Consider the following 12484-nt stretch of genomic DNA (forward strand, 5'->3'; position numbering starts at 1 on the left):
ACTGTGTTAATAGAAATAAACACAGATCAGTCTTTGGGTGTTGACAGGCTGGGTTGATGAGAATGCGGTTGATCGAGATGTTTGTCTGTCTGGAGGGCATAGAGATCTCAGTGTGACCTCAGGTGCTGTTCTGTGGATGTACACCTGTGTGTGTGTGTGTGTGTGTGTGTGTGTGTGTGTGTGTGTGTGTGTGTGTGTGTGATGGAGGGTTTGAGGTGTGGCAGTTTGACTGAATCAGCAGGTGTATATCTCTCATTCGTCACACTTCCACTCGACTGTAAACAAGCGTTGTGAGGTAAGCAGGTGAGGACAGATGCAGGCAGGTCTTCACAGGTGAGCTACAACAGAAAGACATGATTATAGCTGCAATAATTATTTTTTAAATGTGAATTTATTTAATGTTTATATATATATAATAATATTACATATATTTTTAATTCTATTATATTTATTCTATATGATATTTTATACATTATATATAATTTTTTTTTTTTTTTTAGTAATTTATTTTCGTAATTGGTAATGATTATATTTAGGTCATACAGTACTATATTTATTTATTTATTTATTTAAATAATAAAGAATGATTTAATAAAACATTACAAAAATATTAACAAGTAAATCCAGATACACAAAAAAGATGAGCAATCTTAAACTAGAACAATATTTACCAGGAGAAAAATAACTAAATAAATAAAAAGATTGTCCAAGTAAGTAAATTTAGAAATAGCTACTTTAAATTCATTTTGTGAAGTATTTTGAAATGCGCCTCTTTAATTTTGTTAAACTAGGTAGTTTTCCAATTAATATCAGACATTTTTCCATTCCAAATAAATTTCTCCTCTAGGTGAGATTTTATGTTTTGATTGTAAATGTCTAATATTTTTATTTTTACAAGAGGATAAACATATTTTAAAACCATAAACTGTTAATTCTGGAAGTATTCGTTCATTGCTTCCAAAAGAAAGGTGATTATTTATTGGTTGTATCAACCCATTTGGAGTAGATTTAACCACTCGTTGAAATTCAAGTTATAAAAAACGCAAAAAGTCTTTAAAAGACTTTTAATGACAGCAATAATTTGTCGATAACGTCACAAGTGACGCTACCGCTTCATTCGTCCAATCAGAGCGGCGCTCGTTGAGTGACAGCGGTTCCGTCGAAGCAAATGCACGTCCGCGTTTTCTCTCGTCCAATCATCTCGCTGCTCCCGCCCTGATGCGGAAGTGAGCTGTGCGTCTGCGCTCATCTACACACGTGCGCGCGCGAGAGTAAATGAAGAACCAAAACACAGCGGGTCTCAGCTTAATGCGTGCATATTTAACACTTTGAAAGCGGAATGAGCTCAGGTTCGAAGTCGTCTGAGTGAACAGAAGCACTGGAGCACAGCTGCACATGCGTGTTTGAGAGATGAGTGGCATACATGGGTCCAGTGGAGAATCCGAGCCCGAGTCGAAGCGCCTCTGCATGCGGAGCGCGCCACATGAACGCGCTGAACCGGCAGAGGGCGACAGCACTGCAGTGGTGAGTTTAACATGAACCAGTCACGAGCACAATATTAACAACAACGACAAGCGACACCAGTTGAAAACTAATATCCATCAATACAATGTATTGTAAAGAAAGATAGCACACACATATTAAAAGCAAAGCCTTTGACAAATAGATTTTTGTTAGGTATTAAATGAATTCAACTATGTTGTAAACTCTGTTCTGTTGTGTTCAATTCCATTGTACTTTATTCTGTACTGTTGTCTTTCATTGTGCTCTGGTCTGCTATGCTGTAATTCTATTCTTTTGTACTGTGTTCTGTTCTGTTCTATTCTATTCTATTCTATTCTGTAGTTCTATATTCTGTTCTGTTGTATTTTCTGCTCTATTCCATTGTGACGTTACATTCTGATTTGCTGGTATTCTATTCATTGTACTCAATTCTATTCTATTCTATTCTATTCTGTTCTGTTCTGTTCTGTTCTGTTTAATTGTACTTTATTCTGCACCGTTCTATTCCATTGTGACGTTCCATTCTGATTTGCTGGTATTCTATTCATTGTACTCAATTCTATTCTATTCTATTCTATTCTGTTCTGTTCTGTTCTGTTCTGTTTAATTGTACTTTATTCTGCACCGTTCTATTCCATTGTGACGTTACATTCTGATTTGCTGGTATTCTATTCATTGTACTCAATTCTATTCTATTCTATTCTATTCTATTCTGTTCTGTTTAATTTATTCTGCACCGTTCTATTCCATTGTGACGTTACATTCTGATTTGCTGGTATTCTATTCTATTCTATTCTATTCTATTCTATTCTGTTCTGTTCTGTTCTGTTTAATTGTACTTTATTCTGCACCGTTCTATTCCATTGTGACGTTCCATTCTGATTTGCTGGTATTCTATTCATTGTACTCAATTCTATTCTATTCTATTCTATTCTGTTCTGTTCTGTTCTGTTTAATTGTACTTTATTCTGCACCGTTCTATTCCATTGTGACGTTCCATTCTGATTTGCTGGTATTCTATTCATTGTACTCAATTCTATTCTATTCTATTCTATTCTATTCTATTCTATTCTGTTCTGTTCTGTTCTGTTTAATTGTACTTTATTCTGCACCGTTCTATTCCATTGTGACGTTACATTCTGATTTGCTGGTATTCTATTCATTGTACTCAATTCTATTCTATTCTATTCTATTCTATTCTATTCTATTCTGTTCTGTTTAATTTATTCTGCACCGTTCTATTCCATTGTGACGTTACATTCTGATTTGCTGGTATTCTATTCTATTCTATTCTATTCTATTCTATTCTATTCTGTTCTGTTCTGTTTAATTGTACTTTATTCTGCACCGTTCTATTCCATTGTGCTGTGTTCTGTTGTGATGAAATTCTCTTCCGTTGCACTCTGTTCTGTTCTATAATTGTCCTCTGCTCTATTCTGTTCTACTCTATTTTGTTCTGTTCTGTGTATTGTACTCAATTCCATTATATTCTATTCCATTGTACTCTGTACTATTTTATTCTGTTGTGCTCTATTCTATTCTATTCTATTCTATTCTATTCTATTCTATTCTGCTGTTCTCTATTTTTTTGTTACTCTGTTGTGTTTTGTTCTGTTGTTTCAGTCAGTGATCATGCCCGTGTTTAATGCGTCTGATTGGCTGGATGAGTGTCTGCAGGCCGTACTGGAGCAGGATTTCCAGGGCCGAATGGAGCTGTCTGTGTATGACGACGGCAGTACGGTAAACACAAACACACACACACACAACGCTGTCTCACACCGAATACGAATATCACTCTGAAGAATATGATCTTGTGTGCGTATCAGGATAACTCCCGAGAGCTGCTGGAGAGATGGAGGCAGAGGTTCGAGGACAGAGGCTTTCTCATGCTGATCTCAGGACACGGCTCATCCAGTCCACGCGGAGGTGTGTGTTCCTGCAGCGCTCGACGACTCTGTCTTCACATTCACCCGGTTATCATGACACACATGTGGAGCTCACACGACAATAAACAGACACACACACTCTGTTCATGCGCTTCAGGAATCAAAAGAAGTTTCTTATCAGTGTTCAGCCAGTGTCAGGAGCTCAGAGCCTCTCCGTGTTCGGCATGCCAAGCTTTCAACATCACACACACACACACACACACACACACACACACACACACACACACACACACACACACACACACCTGTAGACGAACACATCAAACACACTGAGATCTGTGTGAGAGAGCGCAGGCCGGCTTAACCGGATTACCTTAACTAATGTAACCAATCTTAAGCAGAAACAGACGATGAGTGTGACAGCAGCCTGTCAAGCCTGACATTGTGTGTGTGTCTTAATGCTGACAGAGGTGTGTGTGTAAGAATATTTGGGTTGACAGCAAAACTCATTGGTATTCAGTTTGATTGATTCAAATGATTCCATGCAGTGAGCAGAGAATTGATTCGGTAACTGTTTTCATTAATAGTTATGAAGAGATCAAATTCACTGCACGCAACTTTAGTCTTAGGGTGCGTAGATCAATCAGCAGCATCGTATTGAAGTAAAGGATCCATACTCACTTAATCTTTTTAATCAGTTTCAACTTATTTTAATTTTGCAACAGAGCAATCAACAATCAATCATTTTAGCAGCAAGCCTTCTTCAGTGAATCATGTAGTGACTTTCCTCACAGGAGTCAAGTCCAAAGAATTTTGAATAAAGGGTTAAACAACTTTTTTTATACTTGTTTGATGGATTATTTGTGATGTATGTTTTGTGTCTGTATTGTTATGTTATTTTATTGTGTTGAGTGTTTTGGAATTATCTTTGGTTATTTGTCCTAAAAATTGCCTGATTGATTGAGAGATCTTTTGGGAAACGTCACTATATGGTTCACTGAAGAAGGTTTTCTGCCAAAACGTTTGATTGTTGATTGCTCTGCTGCAAAATTAAAATAAATTGAAAGTGATTCAATCAATCAATCAATCAGTCAATCACCTTTATTTATACAGAACCTTTAACAATACGTGTTGCAATCAAGCAACTTTTCAGTCTAAATAGGACAATAGTGTCAATGGTGCAAAAGTCTCCGGGGTTCATCATGTTGATGTGGTCTCCACTGACATTCAAGGCTGTAGAGCTCGATTCGATCCATTATCTGGGCTGGGTACGGACTGGATCCGGGGCTCTGCGGTGACCATCTGATCTGGTGGCTACGGTGACCTCGGAATAAGAACGAAACAGACTAATATTAGCGTAGATGCCATTCTTCTTACGATGCAACAAGTACATCAGGTGTTATGGGAAGTGTTTCCGATGCCGGTTGACCTAATTAATGCAGCCTAACAATCCTTTAATGGATTTGGATTATAGAAATGTGTTAATGTGTTAAGTGTAGGCCAGGTTAAAGAGATGTGTCTTTAATCTAGATTTAAACTGACAGATTGTGTCTGCCTCCCGAACAGTGTTAGGTAGATTGTTCCAGAGTTTAGGCGCTAAATAAGAAAATGATCTGCCGCCCGCAATTGATTTTGATATTCTAGGTATTATCAAGGAACGCAGCGGACGTGAGGGACTATAAAGTGATAAGAGCTGGACCATTGAGGGGCTTTATAAGTAATTAGCAAGATTTTAAAATCTATACGATGTTTAATAGGGAGCCAGTGCAGTGTTGACAGAACCGGGCTAATATGGTCATACTTTCTGGTTCTAGTAAGAACTCTAGCAGCACAACTACCCAATAAAGCATTACAATAATCTATCCTTGAGGTCATGAATGCATGATTTAATGTTTCTGCATTTAACATCGAGAGCATAGGTCATAATTTCCATTTTTTTTTTTTAGATGGAAACACACGGTTTTGCAAATGCCTTTCGAACGAAAGATTGCTATCGAATAGGACACCTAGGTTCCTAACTGATGACGAAGAATTGACTGAGCAGCCATCGAGTATTAGACAGTGTTTTAGGTTAAACATGCAGAGGTTTTAGGTCCAATAATTAACACCAGCAATTTAGCAGTAAGACGTTACTCACCATCCAGTTTTTTATATCAGCTATGCATTCTGTTAGTTTTTCAAATTGGTATGTTTCACCGGGCCGCAAAGAAATATAGAGCTGAGTATCATCAGCATAACAGTGAAAGCTAACACTATGTTTCCTGATGATATCTCCCAAGGGTAACATGTAAAGCATAAAAAGTAATGGCCCTAGTACTGAGCCTTGAGGTACTCCATACTGCACTTGTGATTGATACGATACCACTGCCACGAACTGATGCCGGTCAGATAAGTACGATTCGAACCATGCCAGGGCACTTCCACTAATGCCAACATAATTTTCAAGTCTGTTTAAAAGAATGTTGTGATCAATAGAGTCAAACGCAGCACTAAGATCCAGTAGCACTAATAGAGAGATGCAACCACGATCGGATGACAAGAGCAGGTCATTTGTAACTCTAATAAGAGCCGTCTCAGTACTATGATACGGTCTAAAACCTGACTGGAAATCCTCACAGATACCATTTTTTTCTGTAAGAAGGAACGTAATTGTGAGTATTCTATGATTAAGAAGATTAAGCGATTGCGGATCCTTTACTCGTATTTAATGCATTAATAGTAAAATACTGATAATGAGCCTCAGAAATACAAACCACATCTGATATCTGATCTGTAAGGGTGTGTAAATGACCAACACAAGCTGTTAATTATGTAGATGCCATATTGAAAGGTACAGTTACATTATTAGTAAGAAGAAACGAATCATCACACCTGAAGTTGTGTTTCTTTATGATTTGTGTTTGTAGTTGGATTTGCTAAAAACCAGGCAGTGTGTCAGAGCTCCGGACGATTCCTCTGCTTTCAGGACGCGGTGAGTGTGTGTTTTTGTGTGTGTGAGAGAGATATGTACCACCTGTGTGTGCAAATACACTCCTAATGACAGCGAGTGTTTGACAGACCTGTCAGAGGAGCTCAATGAATGGCTAAACCATGTGTGAGAAGGTAAAACAAGTTAATATATGCATGTAAACCTATTCCTGCAATTTGTTCGTTTCTCGATGACATCTGTTGTGTTTCATGTCGACTGAGAGCCGGTGAGTCACTGTGAGACTCAATACACAAACACATGCTGGAGATTGTGTGTGTGTGTGTGTGTGTGTGTGTGTGTGTGTGTGTGTGAGTGTGTGAGTGTGTGAGTGTGTGTGTGTGTGTGTGTGTGTGTGTGTGTGTGTGTGTGTGTGTGTGTGTGTGTGTGTGTGTGTGTGTGTGTGAGTGTGATCGGCCCCTGCGGTTTGTGAAATTCATAAGAAATTCATAATGGAGACTTTCCATTGACTTCTGTTGTTTTTCTACTGTGTTTGCTGGCACCGCAGGCCTTAATAACGACCGTAAAATCAAACATATATGGTTGTGTTTGTGATTTAGTGTCGTAATGTTCAGCATGTGCCCCTCTCGGTGATGTTGTGTAATCAGATCTGTGATCGTGAAGCTGATGTATCTGAGAGAGTCTCTCCTGCGGAGCCGCTGGAGCCGCTCGCGTCCAACTCTGTTGCAAGAGAGAGCGTGAGAGCGAGACGCAATGCTAATAGCTATCCCCTTGTGTCCAAACCGCTTCAGATTCACAGCAGCGCTTTAGACAAATGAACAGTTCTGTCGTTAGTGACGTGTGTTGAGTTTCGTTCTTCTGTAGGACACAAAAGAAGATATTTGCTTGAATGTTCAAGCTGCTCAGCTATAGATTAAAACTATAGATCAAATCCATCAAGCTACAAAGAATACAAAAAGTATATTAGAAATAGAATTTTAGTCTGTTTGTTACTCTAAGCAACATATGACTTCAGACGTCATGTGGACTACATTTGTGACCCTGGACCACAAAACCAGTCATAATGGTCAGTTTAAAAAAAAAAAAATTGAGATTGTAAATAAGCTTTTCATTGACGTATGGTTTGGTAGGATAGGACAATATTTGGCCGAGATACAACTATATGAATATCTAGAATCTGAGGGAGCAAAAAAATCTAAATATTGACAAAAATCACCTTTAAAGTTTTCCAAATTAAGCTCTTAGCAATGCATATTACTAATCAAAAATTAAGTTTTACAAATAATTACGATAGGAAATTTTGGGACCAAAAATTTGACACTTTGACCTGACCAGGTTTTGCTACATACTTTTCTATCAAAGTTATCTGACATTATCAAGATGAATCTGTTCTGACACAAACTACAAAAAATACAGAAAGCACTTTAGAAATAGTCAGAATTTCAGTCTAACCAGTCATAATTTACATAAGATTGTAAATTAGCTTTCCATTGACGTATGGTTTGTTAGGATAGGACAATATTTGGCTGAGATACAACTATATGAATATCTAGAATCTGAGGGTGCAAAAAATCTAAATATTGAAAAAAATTGCCTTTAAAGTTGCCCAAATTAAGCTCTTTGCAATGCATATTACTAATCAAAATATAAGTTGTGATATATTTACGGTAGGAAATTTACAGAATATCTTCATGGAACATAATCATTACTTAATATCCTAATGATTTTTGGCATAAAATAATAAATATACACAAATATACCAGTGCTACTTAAGCTTTTGTGGTCCAGGGTCACATTTATGATGTTTTCTTATTACTGTTATATAAAAATGTTAAAACTATTGTTTTTGTTCATTGAAATGTAGCAGAAATAATATAATATATCAATATTTTTTATAAAACTAATATATATATATATATTTTTTTTTTTTTATAAAACTGGAAATGGAAATTAGAAATGTTGCTTTGGCAACTACCTTATTGAGCTTATTAAAATTAAATGTTTACAAAAAATATTAATATTAAAACAAATCAGAAATAGATGAAAGCTAATTAGAAATATTTCAGAAAACAAAAATGAATAAAAATGGAAAAAAGCACTTAGCTAAATATCTAAAATAAATAACTAAAATAAAAAAATGAAATGGAAAATCTTAAAATAAAAGCACATTCATAATATACAAAATAAATGCTAAACAAATAAATACTAAAATGTATGTATATGTCTGTTCCGTCTGTATCTCAGTGAGCTTTTATGAGGTTTTACGCATGCACAGTAAGATTAATTTAACGTTTTCCGACGTTTCAGCGTGGATGAGAAACTTGAAGAGAAAACTCTTAAAAAAGGTTAGGGTAAACAGAGAACGTAGTATCCAGATTTATGTAGACTTAGCCAGGAACTCTTCACAGCAACCTGTCAAAATAAAAGTTTGGTTTAACTTGAAGAATTTGTGACAGGAATATATTACTTAATGTAATGATAGTAGTGTGTGTGTGTGTGTGTGTGTGTGTGTGTGTGTGTGTGTGTGTGTGTGTGTGTGTGTGTGTTTGTTTGTGTGTGTATGTCTGTGTGTGTATAAAGTAAATACTAAATAAATGCAAAAATATAATATATATGTGTGTGTGTTTAAACCTTTTTTTTTTTATACTAGTTGGTGCAGGACACTATAGCTCATTTATGTAAGTGAGGATAGCAAAATAAAGCAAACTGTGACATATTATACCCAAAAATTATTCATACAGTGAACTACCAGTAAACTTGATAAAAAATTGGGACCAAAAATTTTACACTTTGACCTGACCATATTTTGTTGCATACTTTTCTATCAAAGTTATCTGACACAGTGTAACTCTGAGTTCTCGTCATATTTTATAACCATTTGCTAAACTATAGCAAATAAACTGCACTAAAGTGCTGAATAAATCATTCCAAAAATAGCTTTAATAAAAAATGGGAAAAAATGCAGATTATTTATTATTTTATTATTCACAGTTTTTATACTGTTTTTGTGATTTACGCGTCTCATAATCCTGACACACACAGATGTAACTCTATTAGTTCTGTTGACTTTACTCAGATGCTCAAATACTGTGTGTGAGTTGGTGGTTTTATGGCTGCTGTCTGTGGAATGACAGGCCGGTTATTTCGGAGGGATTTTTCCGTGCGCTGGTTTCCAGAGGGACAAAATCAGCTCTCCTTGAGGTTCAGAGGAACGCCAGGAATCCTGATCTCCTCCAGGAGCACGAGATCGGAGAGCTACCGCGACTAAACTCACAGATGCAGAGTTTAATTTGACTAAAAGCTTCTGTTTATAAAGCGTCTACTGATGGAGATTATGAAATGGTCACATATTAAGTGTATATGTGACCCTGGACCACAAAACCAGTCATAAGGTTAAATTTGACAAAACTGAGATTTATACATCATATGAAAGCTCAATAAATAAGCTTTCTATTGATGTATGGTTTGTTAGGATAGGACAATATTTGACTGAGATACATCTATTTGAAATCAGAAATCTGAGGATGCAAAAAAATCAAAAAGACTGAGAAAATCACCTTTAAAGTTGTCCAAATTAGGTTCTTAACAATGCATATTACAAATCAAAAATTACATTTTGATATGTTTACAGTTGGAATTTTACAAAAAATCTTCATGGAACATGAACTTTACTTAATTTCTTAATGATTTTTGGCATAAAAGAAAAATCTAAAATTTTGACCCATGCAATGTATTTTTGGCTATTGCTACAAATATACCCCAGCGACTTAAGACTGGTTTTGTGGTCCAGGGTCACATATGTCATAAAAATTTTAAAATAAGAAAGTGTATTCATCTTGTCATCAGAACACACTTCCTAATTGATGATGATGATGATGATGATGAAGATGTGTGTTTCAGGATGACATTATGAGGCCTCAAAGAGTTCGACTACAGTATGAAGCTGCTGCAGCGAATCCAAACACAGTGAGTAATGACACTTATTTTTAATAAATTAAAACTTTATTTCATCAAGGATGCATTAAATTGATCAAAAGTGACAGCGAAATCATTTATAATGCTACCAAAGATCTTTTATTTCAAACAAATGCTACTCTTTTTGCATTGATAATAATCAGAAATGTTTCTTGAGCAGCAAATCAGCATTAAAATGATTTCTGAAGGATCATGTAACACTCAAAACTGAAGTAATGATGCTGAAAATTCAGCTTTGATCACAGAAATCAAGTACATTTTACAGTTTATTCACATAGAAAACATAATATTTGACAATGTTTGAAATATGTACCATAGTGATATACCATGACAGTAAAAACATGGTTCAGTGTTATTTTTCATAAGCAGCATCAGCAGGAGAGCCAGCGGTTGTTTTTACAGTGTTTTTTTTTTTTTTTTTGAGGGCTGGGTTTGTTGCTTTGACCTCTGACCTCGGGTCACAGCGGGCGGAGCGGCGACAGACTGAAAAGCTGTGGCGCTAAACAAACAGAGCTGAGATTAAACCAGCAGAAACGCCCGCCGTATGATCACATGACAGGAAATGAGGCGGACCAGTGAAAGTGCACATGTGTCTGTGTTGTTTTTTAGGGTGTAACGTGAGTCTAAATCTTCTTTTATAAAATTATAAATGTCTTTATCACTTTTAACTAACATAATGCATCCTTGATGAATAAAAGTATTCATTTATTTAAAAAAAAACACACCTCATGTCTTATATTTGCCACTAATGTTGTGTGTTTTGTCAGATTGTGGGTTGTAAAGTGTGTCGAGTTCCTGAAGGCTCCACTGAGCGCTACACCAGATGGATCAACTCTCTGAGTCCAGAGCAGCTCCTCACACAGGTCTCACACATCACATTCATTTTCTAAACACGTTAATAATTTTATTGTAAGCGATGTGTCAATACACATTTAGTTTTCTACATTTGGACCTACACTCTTAAAGGGGTCATCGGATGCCCATTTTCCACAAGTTCATATGATTCTTTAGGGTCTTAATGAAAAGTCTCTAATATACTTTGGTTAAAAATTATCAATAGTAGTGTAAAAAAACAGCCTTTTACCTTGTCAAAATCAGCTCTGCAAAATTTCAGCTCATTTTAAGACATGGCCCCTTTAAATGCCACCGAGCTCTGCTGGCCCCGCCCCTCTCTGCTGAGGGATTACGAGCTGTAATGTTTACTTTAGCTGCATTTAGCTGCGTTTATCGGCGAAACTTGCCAACAAGCACATTATTAAGAAAGGCCATTTGCAAAGATGCATAAAAACCCCTTATATTCACTTCTGCTGTGGGTGAAACTGCATCATGAATGATTCACACGAACATAGACACATATGTAGATCGGGATCGGCGCTTTCCTTTTAAAAACGAAAGTAACGTTAAACCTCTGCGTCTTAAGCGACTCAGATGTCGGGAGTGAATGACGACTGCTATGTTCATTATTACATCCAACAACAGAACACCTCAATCGCTCAGTTAGAGTCTTCCTCTGGACCTGAGTCACACAATGAGGATCGTATTAGAACTGTTTCAGCTCAGTGAGGGGCGGGGCTAAGGTAAGACGCTCATGTCAATCAAATGTGTTTCGTCACAACGACAAGAAGCTGAGAATGAGCTCATTTTAAAAAGGGGATATTACTTTTAAAGATTAAACAAATACCACTGGGTGGATTTTTATCATTGTAGGGTGGTTGTGTACACAAACTGCCAACACACATTAATGTTCAAACAACATGTAAAAGTTAGTTTTGCACCCGATGACCCCTTTAAAAATAAAGCTGCTTCACGGTGCCATAGAAGAACCGTTTATGTCTAAATAGTTCCATAAAGAACCTTAAACATCTGAAAAACCTTTCTGTTTCACAAAAGGTTCTTTGTGGTGAAAGTAGGTTCTTCAGACTATAAAAAGTTAAGAAAGAAATGGTTCTTTGTGGAACCAAAAAAGGTTCTTCTCTAGCATCGCTTGAAGAAACTTTTAAAGCACCTTTATTTTTGAGAGTGTAGTGATGTTTAATCAAATATCATAGCCAGATCTTCTCTGATGATGGTTGCTGGTCTAGTTATTTATTCTGCTGTCATCCAGTCCAATCAAGCTCACATTTAGATCTGCCTCCATTTTTGAATGCCACGCCCACATCTCAACATCACGTCCACAACTGATGGACAGAAATGG

The 12484-nt window shown here is 36.5% G+C and overlaps 1 protein-coding gene across 1 annotated transcript in view; it reads left to right on the forward strand.

Moving 5' to 3' along the window:
* The first annotated feature begins 1365 nt into the window (after nucleotides 1-1365).
* b3gntl1 (UDP-GlcNAc:betaGal beta-1,3-N-acetylglucosaminyltransferase-like 1) overlaps nucleotides 1366-12484 on the forward strand; it is an 11724-nt gene continuing 605 nt past the window's right edge. The window contains exons 1-6 of the mRNA XM_073842500.1: nucleotides 1366-1524; nucleotides 3127-3243; nucleotides 3330-3429; nucleotides 6296-6360; nucleotides 10216-10281; nucleotides 11058-11153. Coding sequence (XP_073698601.1) covers nucleotides 1411-1524; nucleotides 3127-3243; nucleotides 3330-3429; nucleotides 6296-6360; nucleotides 10216-10281; nucleotides 11058-11153 — 558 coding nt within the window. The 5' untranslated portion in view covers nucleotides 1366-1410. The remainder of the gene's footprint in view (nucleotides 1525-3126; nucleotides 3244-3329; nucleotides 3430-6295; nucleotides 6361-10215; nucleotides 10282-11057; nucleotides 11154-12484) is intronic.

The sequence above is a fragment of the Garra rufa genome, chromosome 6 (genome assembly GCF_049309525.1).
Source record: "Garra rufa chromosome 6, GarRuf1.0, whole genome shotgun sequence".
NCBI classification, from domain to species: Eukaryota; Metazoa; Chordata; class Actinopteri; order Cypriniformes; family Cyprinidae; genus Garra; species Garra rufa.